This window comes from Neophocaena asiaeorientalis, unplaced genomic scaffold, assembly GCF_003031525.2.
Source record: "Neophocaena asiaeorientalis asiaeorientalis breed wild unplaced genomic scaffold, Neophocaena_asiaeorientalis_V1.1 scaffold96, whole genome shotgun sequence".
NCBI lineage: Eukaryota > Metazoa > Chordata > Mammalia > Artiodactyla > Phocoenidae > Neophocaena > Neophocaena asiaeorientalis.
Window position 1 is genome coordinate 2,844,568 of NW_020175831.1, and position 25,376 is coordinate 2,869,943.

Consider the following 25,376-nt stretch of genomic DNA (forward strand, 5'->3'; position numbering starts at 1 on the left):
AAAAAAAACGTTTCCTGCTTTCCACCCAAATCCAACTCCCAGCATACTCTTTGGTTAACCAAAAGAAATTATTTGTTAAGGAATACATAAATACATTCAGCTTTAATATTAGTTTTGATTTATCATATTCCACTGCATTCCTAAATATCAGTAAGACGAACAGGACCTTTGGAAAGTTTGCCTGAGTCTTTTTTGTCTAGTACTACTAGAGGGTTCTATACTTTGCTATTCCTAATTAATCAATTTTGAGAAAAGAGTGAAAACTAAAAACACTGTTGACTGAAAATAACTAGATTTGTTCAACTAAAATAAGCAAAACAAGTTAATTATGCATGTTTCACTATTTTCTCCTACCCCATTCCTATATACATAATCTAGGCTCTGCCTAGATTCTTAGACCTAAATATCTTCTTTTTCAGATTTGAGTCCATTTGATCTCTGCTTGCAGGTTTGATGTCACTGCTTACTTGGACAATGACCTGATTTTGCATTTTTTAGGCCACTGTACTGACTGTCAGACTGAACCTCCTCCTAGAACCCACAGCTGGGTTTGCCTCCCTTAGGTCTTCCCTGTCACCAGTAAGCAGACCTAGCTCCAAGTCTATCCCTTCTACTATGTTCCATTTTGCCAGTGAACTGTACCCAACTCACTGTCAGAGTATGGCAGATCTAGCATTATAATGAAGCTCTAGACATTTATGGCTACTTCTTTAAAACAAAACAAAACAAAACACCATTTGAGTAAGGCTTATTATTCTATCAGCAAAAATATATGAGTATCTTATCTCCCCAACCAGACAGTAAGCTCTTTAAAAGCAGAGATTGCCTTTTATTTCTTTGCATCCCTTTTAGCAACTGGTACATTGATTTGCTACATAAATGGACAACAAATATATTTGCTAATGGACAGAAATTGGTTTCTTTGAAAATGGTACATGGGATCTTTGGGGTGGTTTTATTGTTATGCTCTATAAATATGAAATAATTAGCACAAAATAGTCATATTATAGTATCTTAGCAATGAAAGGGATCTCAGGGATCTGAGAGACCTGGGACTATTATTGATGATATTGTTCTTAATAACTCAGAAGTAGCCCTTGAGCTCAAAATATAGTTTTATAACAAAATCTGGTGAAGAGATATGTCATTACATTTTCCTAAGATCCACACTCAGGTGCACATGTGGCAGGGAGAGAGGTTACAAATATAAGAACAAATATACAAATATAAGAACTATGCTGCAGTCTACCCAGTGCTTCCCACACTTCCTAGAAGTCAATTAACTACCTTGGTATCACATGCTAAAAACAGATTCTTGGCAACCTTTCCTCTCTTCTTTCCCTGGAAATAGCATAAAGGGGTAGATAATAGAGAAGAGCTTTAGAAAAAGTCTCCCAAATGATTCTACTACAATTGTTTTCATTTATTCCAACTAAGAACAATTTAGAAAATTTGTAATTTCTTTATTTTCACCTATACATATCTTCTTACCATCTATAATTGATCCAGATCCCTTAAAAACTGAAGCACAGGACTTCCCTGGTGGCACAGTGATTAAGAATCCACCTGCCAATACAGGGGACACGGGTTCAATCCCTGGTCCAGGAAGATCCCACACGCTGCAGAGCAACTAAGCCTGTGCACCACAACTACTGAGCCTGTGCTCTAGAACCCGCAAGCCACAACTACTGAGCTCACAAGCCACAACTATCGAAGCCCACGTGCCCTAGAGCCCTTACACCGCAACTACTGAGCCCACGTGCTGCAACCACTGAAGCCCGCGTGCCTAGAGCCTGTGCTCCACAACAAGCGAAGCCCCGCTTGCTGCAAACAGAGAAAGTGACACGTGGCAATTAAGACCCAACACAGCCAAAAAATAATAATTAAAAAAAAAAACAAGCATATATGAAAAGATCAAAATTTCCAGTGAAGCAGTAATTCTAACTAGACAAGTGTTAATGGACATTTTCTACTGCTAATCATTGTAGATCTGGGTATGATTTTAAAATCAAAGTCAGTAGTACAAAAAATATTTTGTTGAGATATAAGTTACATACAGTAAAATGAACTCTTTTTAGTGTACAGTTCTGTGAGTTTCAGCAAGCACATACAGTCGTGCAACCACCCTCTACAATCAGGATACAGAACAGTTCTATTACCCCCCCAAACTTTCCTCATGCTTCTTTCCTGTCACTCTCCTCCCACCCACAGCCCCTGGAAACCACCAGTCTGTTTTTTGATGCCCAAAGTTTTGCCTTTTCCAGAATATCATATAAATGGAATCATACAGTGTATATAGCCTTTTGAATCCGGCTTTTTTCCTTTAGCATAATGCACTTGAGATCCATCCCTGTTGTTGCATTATCAGTAGTTTTTCAATGAGTTTCTAATAAACAAGTATTCCAATTTTACAGATTAGGACACTAGAGATCATTTGCCCAAGGTCACACAGCCATTAAGCTAGTTAAAATCCTACATTTGAACATGGATCTCCTTAATTTCAAAGTGCACAGTTTTTCCATGGCATCATGTTACATATGTTATCCTACCAAAAAAAAAAAAAAAAAAAGGAAAAAGGAAAAATCAAGAAAGAAAAAGGAAAAAATTAAGGAAGATAAGGAAATTAAGGCTGCATGGTTTGATGATTCAGAAGACAACCACAAGGGAATTCCCTGGCAGTCCAGTGGCTAGGACTTCATGCTTTCACTGCCATGGGCCCAGGTTCAATCCCTGGTCGGGGAACTAAGATCTCGCAAGCCATGCGGCATGAAAGACAACCACAAAGGATTAGGAATGCCAAGTCTGATACTGCAACTGCTAAAGTCCTGTCACTCCAGGATCAGGTATGTTTTTTCCATCTTTTCTGACTGAATACTTCTTTATGAATTGCAAATAGCACCACAATAGGTCAGTATATGTAATGTATACCGTATACATATTAGCATACATAATGTATACAGCGAGAAGACACTTTATTGTTTAGAATTTAACTCTGCCTCAAACAATCTGTGTGACTCTGAACAAATCATTTCAATCTCTGAGTCTGTGTTTCCTTGTCTGTAAAATTGGGAACAATGATAATTTCCTTGCAGGGATGAGGTAAAGATTAAATATAATATGCAAAATTACCTGATTCATAAAAGGATTTCTTAAGTATCAACTTCCTTACTTTTTTCTTTTTTAAACAATTATTTATTTTTGGCTGAACTGGGTCTTTGTTGCGGCGCACAGGATCTTTTGTTGTTGTGTGCAGGCTTCTCTCTAGTTGTGGCATGCGGGTTTTCTCTTCTCTAGCTGTGGCACACAGGCTCCAGGGTGCGTAGGCTCTGTAGTGATGTGTGGGTTCCAGAGTGCGTGGGCTCTGTAGTTTGCGGCACGCGAGCTCAGTAGTTGTGGGTAAGGGCTTAGTTGCCCTGAGGCATGATGTGGGATCTTAGTTCCCTGACCAGGGATCAAACCCATGTCCCCTGCATTGTAAGACGGATTCTTTACCACTGGACCACCAGGGAAGTCCCTTCCTTACTTTTTTCAAAAACAGCTATTGAGGCCTCTATTTTTTTAGCACAGGTGTTAGGGTGAGGACACCAAAGAATCAGGAAAGTTCCTATACTTTTGTATTTTCAAAATATACTTAGAGGGAAAAAAAGTACTTAGGGGTTCATCTTAAGGACTGGTTTAGCTTCAGACATATTTTATTATGGAAAATGTATTCTCAAGACCATGTGACACACTGCATCTTTCAGAATCCAGGTCAGATTCCTGGTTGCTTTTTTTCTTCCTTCTTTTTTAAACAAGCAGAAATGACCACATTAGCAGCTAAGATCCAGGAAATTGGGACACTCATAACTGATGGGCTAATGTGGAAGTGTATGGATTAAAAATTAGGTAGGTGACCAAAGCAGTAGTTGGCTGTAATCAGGTAGGAATACTTAGGCTAAATGGTCAAAGAACTTAAAGTAAAAAGACAGGAGTCTGAAGGTATGGGTCACATAAACAGAAGGAGGAGGATCTGAGTGTGCATACTTATGTCTTTTAAAAACCAATCTATATGGGGCTTCCCTGGTGGCACAGTGGTTGAGAGTCTGCCTGCCGATGCAGGGGACACGGGTTCGTGCCCCGGTCCGGGAAGATCCCACATGCCGCGGAGCGGCTGGGCCCGTGAGCCATAGCCGCTGAGCCTGCGCGTCCGGAGCCTTCGCGTCCGGAGCCTGTGCTCCACAATGGGAGACGCCACAACAGTGAGAGGCCCACGTACCGGAAACAAAACAAAACAAAACAAAACAAAACCCACCAATCTATAGCGTTAGGTGGGCTTCCATTTCTGGATATAAAATGTACATAAATATACATATTGGTTGAGATGTGAAGCTTGGTAAATTATGTGTTGGTAAAACATTTTTAAGTCCTTAGGTAGAAAACAAAGAAGAGCATTTAAAGTTTTATAGTGAAGAGCTTAACTCTTAGAATTAATGAAATACAGTAACTGCACATAGGGGAGTCTGAAGTACATAAACATCACTCTCTTGAATAATCTTTAGTAGGGCAAGTTACTACCTTATAGAGCACTTAAAAGCAGCATTCATTATCCTCTCTTGACTGCCCTAGGGTATACAGTACTCATCCAGGGAGGAAGCTCTAATGTTTACTCCATGCTGTTACATTGATTACGATGGGTCTAACTTGGAAAAGTGTGCCACTGGGTACAAAATGTAAGAAAAAGATTTTCAAGGGTTAATTAACACTGCTCTGAACTGCAGATTTTTTTTTTTAAACAGCAACAAAAACACACATACACTAAAAGAAATTACAGTGGGTTAGGTTAGGTGAAGGAAGTTGTCATTATTCATATACATTTTACAACTAACATAAGGATATCTACAATCCACCCACATATATGTTAGAGGTATTTTAAAGAAGGGCAACTATTTGGTCCTCCCCCAAATTAATGAAAACATATAAATATAATATTTATTTTACAGTAGAAATTTGGAGCTAATCAATTAGTCCAATTACCATCTTACAGATAAAGAAACTAAGGCCCAAAGAGTGAAGTTACTTCCCAGAATCACAGAGGGAGTTATAAAAGAAACAGAGCTAGGACCAGAAATTCCGTCTGTTGACTCTTACTTCACTGAACAAACATATTTTAAATAAAAGTTTTTCCAAACTAGAGCTTTTGTCTAATATTAAGTATTCTAAGTATATTTTAATAATCATTAAGAAGAGTATCAGACATTGGTCAGTCCATTACTAAGATCAAAATTTCTATCAATAGAGAAATCTAGTTAAGTAAATAAAGATTGAATACTCAGAGAAAGTAAATAAGATTTAACAAGTCTATATTCTCTAACATGTACAATAAAAGCTAGGCATAATTTTAATATTAAACTAAAGGTATACAGTGAAAGAAAACTAAAATCTTTATTACTACATTTCTAAGCAGACTTAGTGCTTTAATGTTTAGAGTTAAAATTTTAGTGCTGTAAAATTCAACTACTATGTTGAAAACTTTTTTCTTAGAGATTGTGTCAATTAAAGAGTAAATAGTCTGTTGTGCTGACCAATCTGACACTCATCTTAAGAGGTAATCTGCTAAAAATAATTTGTTATTCAAATTCTATGTTATATGTTGTACCCCTGAAAACAAATTTTATCACATCTGTCAGAACTTGGTTGGAAGAAACTACTCTATCATAGTTCAAAGAAAAAACACAATGTTCTCTAGAAACAATGTATGAAAAAGTCAGATCCATATTTCATATGTGCCACAAAAGCTCATCAGAGTAATAACCCTCCTTCTCTGGGGTGTTATCCTACCATCTGCTGCTCTATTACTTATCTTTATTTTGCAACTAATTAACAGCATAATCTTCTAAATTCAGCAAGTTAATTATCATTATTGTAGTCTTTGCAGCATCATCAGTCCTCGTGAAATCTTGTCTCCCCACCCCCAGAGAACATATGAAAATGAAGTACGTTGGGAGAGAGTCTGTTTCTTTGGAGTGGGCTCGTTAGGTGTTTGCTGATTAGCTTGGCGTGCAGAGGCAGGTCAGAAGAATTCTGCTGAACATGAGGTTCCATGCAGGGCCCAACTAAGTTAATGTAGGTTTCTGAACATTTGCCAAGATGCCCTCTGTCAGCTCTCAGTAGAAACCCCCTGCAGAAACCCTACTGGCTACCCACTGTGTGCAAAGATCTCTCTCAGTTTGTCACACAAGTCTTAAAGGAATGATTCTGGGGAATACTACTCAAATACTTTACTAAATCTTCTTAAACAAAACTCCTGGATGGTTAACATTTTCTTATTTAGAAGTTACTTTTTTTTTTTTTTTTTGCAGTACGCGGGCTTCTCACCGTTGTGGCCTCTCCTGCTGCGGAGCACAGGCTCCGGACGCACAGGCCCAGCGGCCATGGCTCACGGGCCCAGCCGTTCCACGGCATGTGGGATCTTCCCGGACCGGGGCACGAACTCGTATCCCCTGCACTGGCAGGCAGACTCTCAACTACTGCGCCACCAGGGAAGCCCCAGAACTTACTTTTTGATTACAAATATTACATAGGAAATTTGTTTTATTAGAAGAGTAACACAGATAGCAAATATCTGTGGTTTAATGTGCTTAATGACCAACAAAACCCCTAAACCTAAATCTGGTGAGATCCAGTGAAATTCTGTGAAAATAGTAGATAATAGGAATTTTCCTAGAGTATTAAAAAATACTAGGTAATCTTGTATTTGTGGACCACCATATATATATATTTTTAAAAACTACGTGCTTACTTTTCCAAAGACTTAACGTTTTTAAAAAACAAAACATAACAAACACAACTTGTCCTGAAGAAATTTCTTTAGCAAAAAAGAAGGATCTTATTTAAATATTTATAGTAGACACAAACACAATGCATATAAATCTTCCTGTGAGCACTGGGCATCTGAAAATCAGGGCACCACAAAAGCATCCTTGGCTATCTTAGGATACAAATAAGTTTCTCTTCAGCTGTAGTGCGCTACTCATTCTTATGTGTTCCAATGCTGCCATTTCTCAAACGTTATTTTTTAACCACATTTTAGCACAATCACCATTGCTGCACTATTTAGCATGTCATTAAAAGACTGTGACCACAAAAGTCAAACAAATCCTTAACAGAGATGCAGAATCAAGCAGGGAGGATATTTAAAATATTTTCAGAGTTGAAAACAACAAAGCAAAATCCAACTGAAGCAGTGAAAGAAGAAATTATAAGTTTTGCTGGGGTGCTACAGACTGGTAAACAGTCAGAAAAATTATTTAATGTGTAATGTGAATCTAGGGGATGTGAGCTGGGGACCACTCATTTGGAGAGCATGGAACTGGAATTCTATCACTGATAGAGAAAGAATTAAGTCCCATGATCGTTTATCTGATCATTAAGAAACCTCTGTGCAATGGGATATGAACCCAGTCTCAACTTTCTCCAGTTAGAATTATACAATTATTTATTTAGTAAATCTTTTTTTTAGCCCTTTGATGCTTAATTAAGTAATCAATGACACTGACATTTTAATCTAAATTTAGAAACAATCTGTAACTATTTTGTATTTTATGTTACAAATGTATCTAAAATAACTTGCCACATAGAGTAAGAGACTGCCCTTGGATTTTAGTTTTAAATGTTTGAGATTGATTTAGCCCTGTGATTTTAGTTGGAAGAACTAAGATAATCTTACTAAGCCTCTTAATAATACAGGAATATTGAAGAGAACCAAACCCTCATTATATCTATAATTTAATTATTTAAGTTATTGAACTACTTGGGGAAGTTTGTTAGACAATGAGGTACCTATAGAGAAAACAGGATATATTAAGTTTAAAATGAAGTTTAGTATGTTTAATTTTATTTTAAGCCCTTTAAAAGTGATCGCTGTGCAACTCGATTTATAAATTGGCCTTGAGAACTTAGGGAAGAAATAAGTTTTTGAATTTGTAACTTTATTTTTAAAAAGGAGACTCTCAATAACGGTTTTTGTGCACAAAAGTCACCATCAAGGGTATCAAAAAACTGAAAACAAGAGCCAAACACCTCATTGATACAATATAATCCTAACTGCCATACCTGTTGGGAAAAAAGTCAATAATGGCATATTAAAAAGATATGAAGACTTTTTTTTACTCTCTTGATGATCATTGGAAACATTTGCCAAGAAAAATCTCAAAACTTAAGATCACGTCTGCTGAATTTCTTAGTACCCAAGAAATGTTTGTTAAATAAATAGCAATCATTAGAAATAACTGTTAAATGAGGCTGATGCAAAATAAATGAACATGAATTAAACTACAAAACCCAAACTATTTCCGGGTTATTCCCAAAGGTTGGTAGATTTGTTTTGTACTTATACCAATATATAAGTATACTTGATAATGATGATAATGAAATTCAAGCACTGAAAATTCTTCAATCAAACTGATTCACTGGATAATCAAATATCCTAAAGGTGGTACATTACCAAACCACAATGTAATTTAATTCATATAGAAATCAATAAGAAACAGATAAAAAGCCCTGAAATATTTGGAAATTATATACTATACTTTTAAATAACCCACAGTTCAAGGAAGAAATCACAAGGGAAATTAGAAAATAAATAATAAAAATACAGCATATCAAAATTTGTGCACAAAGTTATAGCGTTAAATGCCTATATGAGAAAGGTAAAAAGATTTTAATCTAAGCTTCTACTTTAAGAAGCTAAAAAAAGATAAGCAAATTAAACCCAACTAAGTAGACAAAGAAAATATTAAAGATAAAAGTAGCAATCAATGGTAATACAGTATACCATTAAGAAAAATAAAGGCAAGCTACAGACTGAGGAAATATTCATGAGATATATATATACATATCTATATATAAATTTGTATCTAGAATATATATAAAGAATTCCTATAACACAATAGTAAAAGACAAGTAACCAAATTTAAAGAATGAGCAAAAAATATCACAAATAATGTCTGGCTGATTGGAAATGTAAATTGAAACCAAGAGATGCTGCCACAATCTCCTAGAATGTCTACATTGAAAACAATAGATAAAACCAAATGTCCGCAAAAATGTGGGAACAACTGGAATTCCCATACACTGCTGGCAGGAATGTAAACCTTTGGCAAAAGGTCTGGCAATTTATTATAAAGTTATATGTATACCTACTCTCTGACTCAGCAATTCCACTCTTAGGTAGATAACCTTAATGAAAATATACATCTACAAAGAGAGTTATACAAGAATGTGCATACGAGCTTTATTCACAACAGCTAAATACTAAAAACCATTCAAGTGTCCACCAACAGGAGAATGGATAAAGAAATTGTGGTATACTCACACAATGGAAAACTACTCAGCAATAAAAAGAAACAAACTTTGATACACGCAACAACATGGATAAATCTCATAGACATATGCTTAGCTGAACACAAGAGTATATATTGATTCCATTTACATTGCTGGTGACAAATATAAGAATAGTTGGGGGAGGTGGACTGATTGGGAAGGGAAATAAAGAAACTTGATGGGTAGATGTTAATGTTCTATACCATAATAAGGGTGTGAGTTACATGAATGCACTTAAACTGTACAGATAAAATCGGTCCATTTCAATCTATGTAAATTTTACATTAAGAAAGCCTTACGGGCTTCCCTGGTGGCGCAGTGGTTGAGAGTCCGCCTGCCGATGCAGGGGACACGGGTTCATGCCCCGGTCTGGGAAGATCCCACATGCCGCGGAGCGACTAGGCCCGTGAGCCATGGCCGCTGAGCCTGCGCGTCCAGAGCCTGTGCTCCGCAACGGGAGAGGCCACAACAGTGAGAGGCCCGCGTACCACAAAAAAAAAAAAAAAAAAAAGAGTGAGGGTAGGGAGTGGTCTGAGGTACAGATAAAACAAGAATGGCAGTTATATCGTTAATAATTGAAACTGGATGATGGGTACATGGGGGTTCATTATAGAAACCTATTTATTTTGTATGTGTTTGAATTCTTCCATAACAAAAAGCTTAAAAAAAAAAGGAAATGGACTAATTTCTGAGTCTTTTTAAATTAAAAACAGGACAATCTTATTTATTATCCCAGTTAAAATAGGCAATCACCTAAATATGGCTATTTTATATGTTAACAATATTCTAATAAGAAATTTAATTGGACTGTTAAATTTAAGTGGGGCAATCTGTGACTCCCCATGCTATTTTGGGGCTTTCAACCAATAACTGTTTTTCATATATAAATTTGTGAAATGTAGCTTTGGTATTTTTTTTTTAATATACAAGCATACAAAATACTTTTATTCTTATTAAATTTCTTAGTGATTAAAAGAAAAAGTTATTCAGGGAAGTTTACTAGTTTCTACAAATATGGCCTAATCTCTTATAGCCAAAAGTATTTCTTTAAATCTGATTTGTTCCATTGGAATTAATTTGTGGGGAAAAAAAGTCCACTGAATATGTAAAAATATTTTTAGATACAGTGTACAACAACAGGATCTCTTTAACTTCTATTTCTACTCTACTCAGTTTCACTAATTGAATTTTTCATTATAACAGTTATGTTTAAAGTAGGTAGTGTAAAACTTACATTCCCAGTGAAGCTCTTCTGCTATCAAGTGGAAAAGATTCATCTTAGTTATTATTTCCATGCCTTTGACCTAAACATGCTGTTATGTGAAAAATTCCCCTCCTGGGTTTTCAAGTTCCCTCACCACAATCAATAACCAGCTAATTTTAATACTCTTCAACCAACTATTATTCATTCAGATGGTATATAAGTTTTGCTGTTAAAAAAAAAAGTTATCCCATGCCAATTTCAGATTGATTATTTGCACTAATGGAGAATAGCAGTAAAAAATTTAAAGCCTTGCGATAATATTGATACATAATGGCTTTCATGTGTACAGATTTATATTATTAGTATAGTGCCTAGCATAGAACTGAAACAAATAATAGGTGTCTAAAAACTATCTATCGATTCATTGGTTGTAGTTAAGAATTAGCTTTAAAGTGTGTTAGACTATAGAAGGGAGAATTACACTTATTTGAAAAAAACCAACCCCCCACACTCCCCATCCCACAGCAGCAGCTTCAGATCTTCTACCAAGAAAATTAGCAAGTTAGTAGGATTTGGGGCTAAGAGAGACCCCAGAAATCAAAGTTTAACCCCTTTATTTCACAGATGAGGAAAATGAGTCTCTGAAAAGTTAAAGTAGGTTGATTAGGGGTACTGAATAGCAGAATCAGGATTAAAATGAAAATACGTCTCTTGATTCCTACTCTATAGTTCATCCCTTACCACCAATTTCTTAGTGTCTGAAACATAACTCAAAAATATGGTTTTCGTTTATATATTATGTGTAATGTTTACTAACTCGTATACTATTTCAGAATTCTAGTTAATTCTGTTCAACTCATTTGTATACTGTATACAACCACTCATTATATCAGCACTGCCTTCAGATGATTACTTCTAGTTTCAGCTGCAATATCTCTAGCCTCCAGCAGGAGGAGAATTTATCTAAAAAGCCACACCAAAAATCAGACAAACCAATGACAAGAACTAGAACTTTACTCCCAATCCATTCATTTGCTTTAAAGTATCAGTAGCTTGTCACTATGCTAATGAAAACTTTCCTTTTCCAAATTTTCTGGTTCTTCTGTAATGTAATACAGTCCATGATTTTATAAAATTTGATCTAAATTGTGCATTTGAAGTGGGCTTTAATGGAAAAAATTAATTCGAAACAGGCTCAAGAAATGTATAGAACAAATAAAATCTTGCTTACCATTTTTGCTTCTGACTGTACTGGTTGAGGAGAGGAAGGACCTGGAATTCCCGGAACACTAGGCACCATGGTGACTGGTCGAACAAGCTATGCAGAAGATATTGAAAAATAATTGCTAGAGAATATATTCAAAATGAGATTTGTACTTTTATTTGCACAATGGCTGCTATAATAATTTACATATTATAATCAATATAACGCATTAACATTTACATGACAATATATTATACATTAATAGAAAATGTATATTAATATTATTAATATAAATGTAATTGGTATAATTATTTGAGACTTCAGAATTAGAAAACTGTATCTCTGTCGGAATCCTTATTGACCTTAATCCTGATTTATCCTTCAAAAGTTGTCAATTGGGGCTTCCCTGGTGGCGCACTGGTTGAGAGTCCGCCTGCCGATGCGGGGGACACGGATTTGTGCCCCGGTCCGGGAAGATCCCACATGCCGCAGAGCGGCTGGGCCCGTGAGCCATGGCCGCTGAGCCTGCGCGTCCGGAGCCTGTGCTCCGCAACGGGAGAGGCCACAACAGTTAGAGGCCCGCGTACCGCAAAAAAAAAAAAAAAGAAAAAAAGTTGTCAATTGTTCTGAGACACTCACTTTCCTAATCTTCAATTTTCATAATTCCTTTTTTAAAATGATTTCTTCTTATAGAAAATAATATTTAAAGTGATGGATGCAAAATTTCTCACAGATCTGTCACCCATTTTGAATGTGAAAGGAAAGAATGTTAAAACTTGTATAACTAGGCATAGAAAGTAATTTCAACAATGAACTTTGCTTTTCTAAAATATATACATATAAAATTTCTAAAATATACAATGAAAAGTTCTTTGATATATTAATATAAAGCATGACAAAGAAGAACCTGATTACCTCTAATAATTCCTCTAATAATAATAATATGTAACAGATTTTTCTGGTTTTTGCCTTTTTTTTACTTTTTTTTTTTTTTTTTTTTTCCTCTTACTCCGTTGCGGAGCACAGGCTCCAGACGCGCAGGCTCAGCGGCCATGGCCCACGGGCCCAGCTGCTCCACGGCATGTGGGATCCTCCGAGACCGGGGCACGAACCCGCATCCCCCGCATCGGCAGGCGGACTCCCAACCACTGCGCCACCAGGGAAGCCCTGGTTTTTGCCTTTTTTAAAAAACCTAATATCAACACTGAATGATTAATTATTATGTACCTAAAGTATACCTCTTTTTCATTTCAGTTTCTCTCATCACAGTTACATTTAACGGGATAACCGTACAATCCCAGATACAGGACAAGGATGTTTCCCCCTTGAAAATATCCTCAGAAAAGAGGAAGTAATCACCTTATATTCGAGTCCTTATAAAATATCTCATTCTGAACAACAAAGTCCTGTTTGAAGACAACATATTATCTTGAAATTATTTCAATCAATGTTAATTTTGGATACTTAAAAAGGTTACTTTGGAAGAACTAGTTAATAAAAGAAGTAAATATTTAACATTAATTTTAGTATTATTTCTGAGGATATAATCTCACCAAAGTGTTAGATGTTCCTGTAAGGAGGCTTTTAAAACTAATTTTTAAAAGCTATACAATAAGTGATTATATTGTACTGATCAGAAACAACTATCTACAAGGTAAAAGAATAAACTGTCTTTTTATTACATGAATGAATATTAGGACTTGGTGTAAGATTCCCAGGATTACAATAATAGATTCAAAAAGTGTTATACTGAAACTACTTTGGTGAGGATGAAAACAATGTGTTTTGGAAAATTGTGTGAGATTTCTTAAAAAGTGGTTGTAATGATGAAAACTTGAATGTTGAAGACACATTTGAAGAGTCTGAATAAACTTATGAAATGTGAGAACAGGAAAAAAGGATTATTTCTAACTTATATTATTCCAAAGAATGTGCTTCTAAATATCCACCATGTTATTAAATATTGTAAGTAGATATTTAACTACGTCTTTCAAAATTTATATATTTAACATGCCCTCAAAAAACTTTTCTTATGTATCTTCTCATTAGGAAAGTGGGGACTATCTATTGCCCATTCTACTAGACCATTTAGATTTTCACACGCTTGGGACAGCAAAGGAATTTTGTAAACCCAACCTGACCATAATATTTCACAGAGAGTGCTTTTATAAACAATATCTATAGTAATCAAAATAACATGGAGTTACCTGATAAGTGTTCCAGTATAAATGTCTTCTTAAAGAATAGAAATCTATGTTAATATTTGAATTCTACAAATCTAGCATATTGAAATGGGTTGAATATGGAATAAAGTTCTTAATACTAAAAATAAAAGGAAAACAAGATTTTTAGGATGGAAAAATGTTTTCTATCCAATTTTGTTTGCCTTGAAAGGTAAATGCTATCACAATAAATATCAGTGAGTAAATATTGCTCACCACTAAGTATTCTGTTGAATTCAGTTTCATAAACTAATCAAGCAGCCCCCCCTTGGGCTGTATTTTCTGATTACAAAGATCGGTTTTACTATAAAGAAAAAATTTTAATAGTCTAAATTTCAAACTTACTGGGACTGCAGCTGGAACATGCACATTCGAACTTGTAATTGATGCAGGAATAGCAACAGGCATGGTTTGTCCATTAGGAAGATGTAACAGAAGAGGAAATGGGCCTGGTACAGGACTAAGGAAAACAAAAGAAGGGCAATTAGAGAAAAGAAATCCCTATCAATAATCTCTAAAAATACAAGAGTATTTTTACTCCTATTATTATATCATTTAAAAGTAAATTTTCCAGAGAAGGGTAAACACTGTATGATTTCACTTATATGTGGAATCTAAAAAACAAAACAGACGAACAAACATAACAAAACAGAAACGGAGAACAGACAGGTGGTTTCCAGAGGGAAGGGTGTTGGAGAGATGAGAGAAATTAAGAGGTACAAACTTCCAGTTACAAAATAAAGGAGTCACAGGGATGAAATTCACAGTGTGAGGAATACAGCCATTAATAATGTTATATCTTTGCACAGTAACAAAGGTGGTCAAAAGGTACAAACTTACAGTTATAAGATAAATAAGTACTAGGGATGTAATGTACAACATGATTAATATAGTCAACACTGTTGTATGTTACATATGAAAGCTGTTACCAGAGTAAATCCTAAGAGTTCTCATCACAAGGAAAAAATATTTTTTTCTTTTATTTTATATCTGTACAAGATGATGGATGCTCACTAAACTTACTGTGGTAATCATTTCATGATGTATGTAAGTCAGATCATTATGCTATACACCTTAAATGTATACAGTGCTGTATGTCAATTGCAGTTAACCCTTGAACAACAAGGGGGTTAGATGCACTGACACTATGCAGAGTTGAAAATCCCAGTGTAGCTTATGGTCGGCCTCTGTATCTGCAGATTGAACCAACTGTGGATTGTGTAGTGTGGTAGTATGTATTTGTTGAAAAATATCTGTGTGTAACCGGACTCACGCAGTTCAAACTGGTATTGTTCAAGGGTCCACTGTATATCTCAATAAAACTGGAAAAAAAAGAAAAAAGAACTGCAGCTCCAGCCCAAGAAAATGCCTATGTGACAGATGGAAACTTGATACCATCTTTCTCATAACATGAATAAAATACCCACAGAAAATTATTCATGGTATATATACACCACTCAAGTAATTAAAAACAAAACAAAAATCTTCCAATCACTGCAAAGCACATCGTAAAATTTAATTGTTTTTAATTGCATCTTAAATGCACAATGTACGTAAGCAGTGTAGAGAAAAAGAGGAAAAAAATGGAAAAAGTTATGAATTTACTTAGGACAATCTCCAACATGTTAGTTGAGAAAAATTCTTATCAACTACCTGTAAGAACTGAAAGAAATGTTACCTGGTGATAAAAATAATCTTATGTGTTTTGTGTGAAATAGCATGAAAATAAGAGACCATCTTAAAATCACATTCTATGTTGATTTGTTTCTCAAATTAAGTTTTAGATATTTATTTTCTAATTTATTAGATACTATTTATATTTATTAAAAAGACTACCCAAGCATTTTTTCCAAAAATCAAAGCATGCAAAATACTATTAACACACACACACACACACACACACACACACACACACCACAATTAGAATAATTAAATATCTTAGGACAAATCATAACAAGAAAAACTTAACAATTCATGTAATTCAATGATTGGCCCAAATCACTTACACGATTGGCCTGTTGGAGGACGGTGCCTGTGTGATTACAGTACTTGAGGTTGGTGAAGGTACTGCCTGCTGAATAATTACACTTGAGTCAGAACTTGTAAGCAGCACATTGGGAACCTGTAATGATGCTGGACGAACGATAGCTGATGTGGGCTGTGCAGTTTGTGTCAACGGTACTTCCTATTTAATAATGAGATAGAGAAAGAATGTAATTTAAAAATGCAAGTCAACAGAATATAACACATTTTTAAAAACAACCACAAACATAATACTTAATATACCCCAAAGTATATTAATATTTAAAGTTAATTAAAAGAAAATTGTAGAAGCCACTGTAAAGTTTCAGATGCAATGTTCATATTTTAATTTAAAAACATCTTGAGTCGTTTTTTCAGTACAATTTGTTTTATCATCAATCTAGAAATAAGTTAGGCTGGGCAACTTGGCTATATAACTCCATGAGAATTTAAGTTAAAAAACAGAAATACAGGGCTTCCCTGGTGGCGCAGTGGTTGAGAGTCCGTCTGCCGATGCAGAGGACATGGGTTCGTGCCACGGTCCGGGAGGATCCCGCATGCTGCGGAGCGGCTGGGCCCGTGAGCCATGGCCGCTGAGCCTGCGCGTCCGTAGCCTGTGCTCCGCAACGGGAGAGGCCACAACGGTGAGAGGCCCGTGTACCGCAAAAAAAACAAAAAAAACAAAAAAAACCAGAAATACAACTCCATTCTCATGGAAGCATAGAACTTAAAATCCAGAAGGGATTGCCTAGTCCTACTCCATCATTATACTGTATAAAGAAGAAATAGGTCCAGGAGACTGTTTTATAGTTGATACAAATTCAATAATAGAATACTTATAAAATGGTATTATAGTAAGGGCCCAAAAATGTTAAAAAATTTTTAAAGTAATACAAATATTTGCTAATTTCAGGTAACTATCTCTACATTATCAATAATTTCTCAGTATCAAAAGGCCAAGTAATATTGATACCTTGAATGTAAAAATAAATAACTATTGGAGTAACATCTTTCCAAAGTAAAGGAAAACACAGAACCTCATAGATGGTCTTTTCCCCAATTTTACAGATTAGAAAACAGAGATTATCCAGGACTCTGTAACTAGTTACTGTAAAAATTGGGTCTACTATGTTCTTTGAATTGGCCTTTATACTGCCATTTATTATCAAAATCTTATTAAGCTATACAGGAAGAAAGATAAACTAGTAGTACTAGGACTTCATTTATTTGACAAGTTTGAGAATTTACAACACACCCTCAAGGCCTAGTGGGAAGAGAGACAATAAACAAGTAAAACAAGAAGATTTCAGACTGTAATGTGTTACAGACTAACAGCAAAACATAAGAAATCATGAAAGATCAACTGAGGGAAGGTTGGAGTTGGCTCCTTTGATAGCATAGTGAGGTAAGGTGAGCTTCTTTGCAAAACAGCATTTGAACAGGTACTGAAAAGATAAGGAGAAGAGCATTCTAGGGAAAAGGAAGCAATACCAAGAGCAATGTCTTTGAGGTAGGAAAAAGCTTAGAATACCTGATGAACACACCAGAGAATGGCATGAGGTGAGGCTGGATGGGTAGGTAAGTCCAGATCAATGAGGACTTATAGAAGGAGTGTGTTACCTTAAATGCAATGGCAAACCATTGAAGGTTTTTTTTAAGCAGGGAAGTGACATAATGTATTAAAAATAAAATAGCCTATGGAAAATAGATTGGAGATGGAAGTAGAAAGTCCAGGTAATTGTTAAAAATTATATTAACATTATTAATATATTAATTATTTACAATTATTATATTAATATTATTTGTATTTTAACAAATAATAATTGTTAACAATTATTAGAAGGTAATCGTTAACAATCCAAGTAAAAGATGATGATGGATTGGACTAAAGTGGTGACACTGAAGATAAAAGAGATAAATTAAGGATATATTCAGGAAGTAGGTCTAGTAAGATTTGTTACTGGTTTCAGTGTGAAGGAAAAGAGGGAATTAAGTATTCTTTATTCTTGGCCTGAGCAGCTAGATGGATGGAAAGAAGTTTTCCCTGTTTTACCGAGACAGGGAAAACTGTGGGAAAAAAATCAAGGGCTCTAATTTAGACCTACTATGTTTAAGATGTCCATTAGACACAGAAAAGGAAATGTCAAGATGGAGCTGGATATGAATATGGAAATCTGGGAAATATCTGGGTTGATATAAATTTGAAAACCATGTAGATGGTTTTTAAAGTTATGAGTCTGGATGAGAGCACTTAAGAAAAAAATTGAGAAAGAAAAGAGAAGGGGGCCCAGAACTTGCTTTTTACAACTTGGAATAACTATGCCATGCCCAGGGGGAACTAATGACTGAGGAATGCAGGAAGAAGAAATACCCCTAAAAGAGGCTAAAGCAGCAATCAACAGGAAAAAACTGCTGAGTGTGAAGGGACTGAAATACTTTCTAGGAAAAAGATATTTATATCAAAGATTTAACAGCACTTCTTATAATTGTGATAATGTGGAAACAACCTTTATGTCCAACAAGAACAAGATAAGTAAATACATTAAGGTAATGATAAAATAAAGTGCAACCATTAAAAATTATGACTTTGGAAAATTTTCTAATGCCATGGGAAAATGTATATTAATGCTGAATGTCTAAAGCATGATATAAAAAAGTAAACTGGGACTTCCCTGGTGGCACAGTGGTTAAGAATCCACCTGCCAATGCAGGGGACACAGGTTCAATCCCTGATCCGGGAAGATCCTTCATGCTGCGGAGCATCTAAGCCCGTGCACAACTACTGAGCCTACGCTCTAGAGTTTGAGAGCCACAACTATTGAAGCCCGCGCACCACAACTACTGAGCTCACGCACTGTAACTACTGAAGCATGTGCGCCTAGAGCCTGTACAATGAGAATGAAGAGTAGCCCCCGCTCACCACAACTAGAGAAAGCCTGCAAGCAGCAAGGAAGACCCAAAGCAGCCAAAAAAAAAAAAAGTAAACCAAGATTCCTCTTTGTATCCTATAACTATTCACTTACATATGCATATTTTTATGTATAAATGCATGCATATATCTAGGAAAAATGTTTCAAAATACTATTAATTCTTATCAGTCAATTATGGGCTAAAAGGTAGTTTTTTTTTTCTTTCTTATATTTTTCTATATTCTTAAACTTTTTATAATGAGACTGTACTTTTATAACAAGGAAATGAAAAAAACACAAAACACCTAAGGTCAAAGCATTTATTCCTAGGTAAATAGTTACTTTTTCTGCCTTACTTCTAGCTCCTCTGCCATGGCTCTTCTATTCTCCCCAATAATTTTTCTGTGTGTAACAAAAAAACTAATTATCTATAAAGGTACAGTCTTCTTTCCCTGAAATTTCTGAGTATTCACAGACTTTCACATATAATAAGACTATTACAACCTGACACTGATTTATGTATAATTTATTACATTAACATTTTATGTAGATCAAATATTAGACTTTACTTAGCTGATTTTTTTCCACTTAGTTTGTGTTTCTACCATAAATACAAATTTCTAACCTTCTCATCACTGGTAGTAGACTCTGGGTGAGGTAAAGGACTATCCTGGTGAGTGGTTTCTACAACAGAGGGCTCCTCAATTTTGCTTCTTACGATGGGTGTTGCAAGAGGAGATAAATCTAGAGGCATCTAAAACACAAACGTTAAATAAAATGTTAGGAGTTTAAAAATAGCCAATCAGTATATCTAAAATAAGAGAGCAGGGAGTGAAAACTATGATTACTGTTCTGTCAGAAGCACTGTTTTAATTTCATGGTTAACAACATACTTTTTTAATGTCGTCTTCTGAGGCTTTCTTGAATTCATTCTCAAATGGACTTGCCAACTCATTAAACAAACCCACTTCTTCACAGTTTTTCAAGAACCTTGTTGGTGTTGGGGTCTGATCTGAAATAAATGTCAAGAAGTAAACACATAGATTTAAATATCATACAGGACCCTAAAATATAGCTAGTAAATTAACAAATTAGCGGGACTGGTTCAGTCAGCTGTTAATTCTCTTTGGAAAGACCTCTTCCTTTAAAGCAAACAAAATCTGGTTAAGTTTTTGTTGCAGTTTAAGGTATTTCCTCCAACTTTATGAACCATAAAAGTATGAAAAGAAGTACTTCTTGTTCCTTAGTCCACACATTCTCTCTGAGTGACATAAACACCCGCTACTCAGAGATCAACTACTGTCGTTATCTAACACAAAATTTTAAAAAAATTTACACTATTAAAACTTACAAATGCATAAAATACATGCAATTTGGGGAAAACTAGGACAACAGCATGTATATTTGCTTTAACTTGGCCCTTCCACTAGTGTTCATAATCTATTATGAAAGCAAGCTTAAGATAAAACAGTCTTTAGTAGGTAGATCAAAATACTACAAGAAAAAGAAGGTTAAAACAAGAGCCCCCCGCAAACGAAAACTAAAACAAAACCCTCCTTTTTAAAGCTAATTTTCTATTTTAAAGCATTTTTCAAGCTTGGTATGAGGAGCTATGTAAGAGTTATATGTCTAATGTTCTAGCTTAATTCCTAGGCAGCAGACAATTAGTCAAACTCTGCTTTCTCGAAACTTGAAACATTTTACCTACATTTGAATATGTACTCACACTAGGTGCATTAAAATATGTACTGAATGTACATGTGAACATGTATTAGTTACAGAACAAATGCCACTTAAGGTCCACGTTGAATTGAAAAAGAGCAAATTTATGAATTTTGCCTGTTTAGTCTTATTATTTTCAAGGCTGTTTACTCAGATTGATTAGAGTTGGTAGCACATTCAAATTCTATTCACATTTTATATATTTTAGGGCATCAGTTTTATAGGTTATATCAGGGATCAAGCTTAAACTAAATAAAAGTATAAGGATGACTCCTGGTTTAAGATAAAATACTCATAAAACCTTCTGTGAAATTAAAATTCACATATTTCTGTTAACTATTGGGTCCCCAGAGTGGGCATTACTTACTGTTTTATCTTCACCCTCACCTTAACATATTCCCAGAGTATTAATATGTTTACTACATATAAATATATTTAACACTAAAATGACCTACTTGTCATACACATTAGATATAATGTAGGCCTACCTCAGACACTATTAGTAGTATCAAAATTACTGAAGGACTTTTATTTTGTCTTCATTTTACCTAATAGTTAGTCTGCAACATATATAACCTCTACCCCCAAAAAGACTTCAAAATGGTATTATAATAAGGGCCCAGCATACTTGTATCAACCTAGGTCCATCATGACTGAATTAGTAAACTGAACATAAATTTGACTCTTCTGTTCATGCCCAAAGGGTTTGTCTATCTAAGCCCAAGAGAAGGCTATTTTGTATTAAAGGGAGAGAAGTCTTAAAAATAAAATACATATGGAAAAATCACTTTTATCAGTGATTACTATAATGATCAGGCTTGAAAAGAGAAAAGTCAACACAGGCACAATTGTTTAAACATGCACATGGCTTATGGCTATTGATCATCAAATATATACCATACACATCATGCATTATATTTATACAGTAATGCTAAACTACTCATCTCAATGTATATTAGTAAAAAAATGGTCAAGTGCTATGTTTGAATGTGTTCTACTTTTCTATTGCATTAAATATAAACAGATAGGAAAGTAAGTTCTAGAAACCAATCTCAAAATATTTTTGAGTTAAATGTTACAGAGAGAGATATGGCTCTAAGGCAAGAAATTCTAGAGAAGCAAAGACCTTCGTGCCTAGGAGAGTGAACCTTCAGGCTGTTGTTATTTTGTTTGTGTTTTTGGCTCTCTCTCCTAGTGTCTGATGTATAGTGTTTTAAAGAAATGCATACTTCACTCTTGTCTCCTTCCTTCTACTTATAGAAATGAAGATATGTTGAATGCTACCCTACATTTTTCCTAAACAAATTGTTTTTTGGTAAATTATCAACATTTTTACCTCCAGTTTTTTCAATGCAAAAATCTTGATACCGAATGACAAGAACCGTCTTTTTTCCTCATTATCTCTCCAAAGCATTGCATATGACAATTTGATCTCTATGTTGGGTAATAATTTAAAAGTATTAATAATATTCAGTATACAGGTATATAATTCTAGACTTACAAATAGTATAACCTAAGCTTTACAAGAGAAAAAAATTAAGTTAATTTGAATATTTATGTGAATCTGTGGTTATGACACAAAAAGGACTGAAATGTATATAAGTATATTAAATTTTATATAAAACTGTTTTCTTACCACACTACTTATAAAATATACAAAATGCAATGAAATTAACTGTTATGTGTGTGTACATATACAGAGATATGTACATATATATATTTAAATACCAAAAAAGGGGTAGCTGATATAGCATGGAAGGACAATAAACCAATGCATGAATTGGGTTTCTCTTTTTGCATACTGTAAGATAATCATCTGCTTAGGTGATACTGCATGTTCATAGGAGCAACATACAAAAATAAAAGCACTGACTGAATTTTAGCCCCCTTTATTGAGAGTATTTTACTAACACAGATGTTTAGTCCAAAAAGAAACAAACAAAATCCTAATGAACAAGTCTGCTAATTGCTCTTTCTCCAACAGGAAGAGCTTGATCATCATCTAGCTTCGCATAGCATTGTAAAGCAGGTGTAAACAGCTAAAAGAAACATTGACTAAACATCACATTAGTTCAACTATCAGTTAAATGTAAATTTTGGAAATGGTATGAATGTTCCCAGGTTTCTAATTAACTTCCACAAAAAATGACATTAAAATCCACATTTGAAAACCACACAAAAGGAGTGAAATGAATGGTCAGAAGGAAACATAAAAATGTAATGGGTAAAATACATGTTGCCAACATTTATTGTAAATGAAGTCATTGGAATATCACCAGACTATATTATTTACAGAGAATACACAAAAATTGTGCACATTCCAGGTGAAATATGTATATAAGCTATTAATAAAAGCATATACTAACCAGCCACAATGACACTGTCATTACGTGCTGGACCAAATTTCAGTGTCATCTCATGTTTATGTTTATGGACAGCCAAATGATCCTCGTTGGTAAAACGCTGTGGCAAAAAGTTTTAAAATATAGTTAAGATTTTCAATTTGATCAAATAAGTTAAATGATAAGGAAATTCATTTCCACAACATGTAAAACCACCATTAAAAAAGAAATAGCAGTTTGTTAACTATAAAGAACCTACTGTTAGTATAGATAAACATACTAGATCTCAAACAATCATAGAGAAACACATTACCCAAGAACAAGCAATTCTGATATAATACTAGGTCACATAACTCATTTTAGAGCATTTAAAAACAAAACCTGAGGCAAAGAAACTTTATATAAATTTCATTTGGACACTAAAAATAGACCACTATTAATTTTTGCCATATCATAGTAGAAATATATACTCCATGGTATAATGACTTTTGAAGAAAGCACTGTATTTTACTTAGATTTCAGGTTACTTACCACTTTTAAAATGAAAACTTTCTTATAAAAATATTACTCCTGGACAAATTAAGAGGTAAATCAGGTTCTTTATGTTATCACATAAAAAAAAGAATGCCTCGATCATAATCCAGCAAAGAAATAGTGGCCAGTACAATAATAAAGCAATTAATTACTTTAAAATAAAATTAAGGACTTCCCTGGTGGCACAGTGGTTAAGATTCCGCCTGCCAATGCAGGGGAAACGGGTTCTAGCCCTGGTCCGGGAAGATCTCACATGCCGCAGAGCAACTAAGCCTAAGCCCGTGCGCCACAACGACTGAGCCTGCACTCTAGAGCCCAAGAGCCACAACTACTGAAGCCCGCGCACTGCAACTACTGAAGCCCATGCGCCTAGAGCTCATGCTCTGCAATGAGAAGCCCGTGCACCGCAATTAAGAGTAGCCCCCGCTGGCCACAACTAGAGAAAGCCTGCACGCAGCAAGGAAGACCCAACGCAGCCAAAAGTAAATAAATAAATAATTTTTTAAAAAGTAAAATAAAATTAAATTAAAATTTTAACTTAGAATAAAGTGATTTTTCATTTTATTATCGCATTCTTATATAAAAAAATGAAGCAAATTTATTTTTAAAACTACACTTAGCTTGGATACATCCTGCCTACCAAAGGTGACATTTATGATTACAATATAATAAATGCATTGTTTAAATACCTCCTGACTGTGTCTGGACATCAATCTTTATGAAGATGCTTCCTTATCTTTAGTAACATTTATAACTGAAAATAGAGAGCACTTACTTTTTGTTATTTCAGAGCAATAATTATAAAATGCCAAATTAAGAGATCTAAACTCACTCTCTAGTCTATATCCTTACAAATGGAATGTTAAAATTATATATATTTGAACTTGGTTCCTCTGAACCACCAAAAATGGATTCTTTCTCTTTGGTCTCACCACCCCACTATCCAACTCACTACATCCTTTCATGCAACAAATGATAATAGCTTTAGGGTAACCTTAAAACTACATAAAAGAATGAAATATTTCTTTCCATTATGTTTTTTATTCTAAATATTAAAAGTATGACCTATATCATACTTAGGCCAGCCCACAAGCCCACTGTAAAAGTTAATCCCTCTCATATATACCCCATCTTGCTCTGCACAGTGCCTGGTTATAGCACCTATCAAATATGATATTGATATTTTTGTATTTCCTTTTAAGTAGGCTGAGCTCCTACTATTTGAGCTCCCCCAAATTTAGCATATACTAAGTAGTCAATAAATGCCAATTGAAAGAAAGAACACCTTACAATTAAAGAATTGAATCTTCAAGCCCAGTATAAAGGAAAAACAAAAAACCCACCAAACCACAGACTGCTCCTTAAGATGAATTAAGCCTTTAATTTAATTTGGCTGTATAGTGCTCTCATGTAAGTATGCTTACCACTAAGTCTTTAAGTTACTGTACACCAGTGGAAAATTATTATTATATGACCCCTCTTCAAAACCTGCTTGTATTCCCATTGTAGGTGAGTGTCCAGATGCAAACAGTACCTCTACCCCTTGACTTATTCATTTACTCTTCAAACATTTATTAAGTACCAACTATAGGCAATGGGATCATAATCCAGCTCCTCCCCACTCAAGTGCTATTTTCCTATTGCTTCATCATTGTAAGAATCCTTTCCAAATTGGAGAAATAAGGGCTTCCCTGGTGGCGCAGTGGTTAAGAAACCACCTGCCAATGCAGGGGACACAGATTTGAGCCCTGGTCCAGGAAGATTCCCACATGCTGCGAAGCAACTAAACCCGTGCGTCACAACTGCTGAGCCTGCGCTCTAAAGCCCGCGAGCCACAACTACTCAGTCCGCGAGCCA

The 25,376-nt window shown here is 34.9% G+C and overlaps 1 protein-coding gene across 4 annotated transcripts in view; it reads right to left on the minus strand.

Moving 5' to 3' along the window:
* The window catches only part of ATF2 (activating transcription factor 2), a 78,303-nt gene that overhangs the window by 20,390 nt on the left and 32,537 nt on the right, over nucleotides 1-25,376 (minus strand). For all 4 annotated transcript variants that reach the window (XR_003001501.1, XM_024732860.1, XM_024732859.1 and 1 more), the window contains exons 5-10: nucleotides 23,010-23,106; nucleotides 19,815-19,933; nucleotides 19,547-19,675; nucleotides 15,997-16,175; nucleotides 14,336-14,450; nucleotides 11,796-11,882 (exon numbers count right to left, since the gene is read on the minus strand). Coding sequence is in view for 3 of the 4 variants with exons in the window: in XM_024732860.1 (XP_024588628.1) it covers nucleotides 11,796-11,882; nucleotides 14,336-14,450; nucleotides 15,997-16,175; nucleotides 19,547-19,675; nucleotides 19,815-19,933; nucleotides 23,010-23,106 (726 nt within the window). In the remaining variant the exon portion in view is untranslated. The remainder of the gene's footprint in view (nucleotides 1-11,795; nucleotides 11,883-14,335; nucleotides 14,451-15,996; nucleotides 16,176-19,546; nucleotides 19,676-19,814; nucleotides 19,934-23,009; nucleotides 23,107-25,376) is intronic.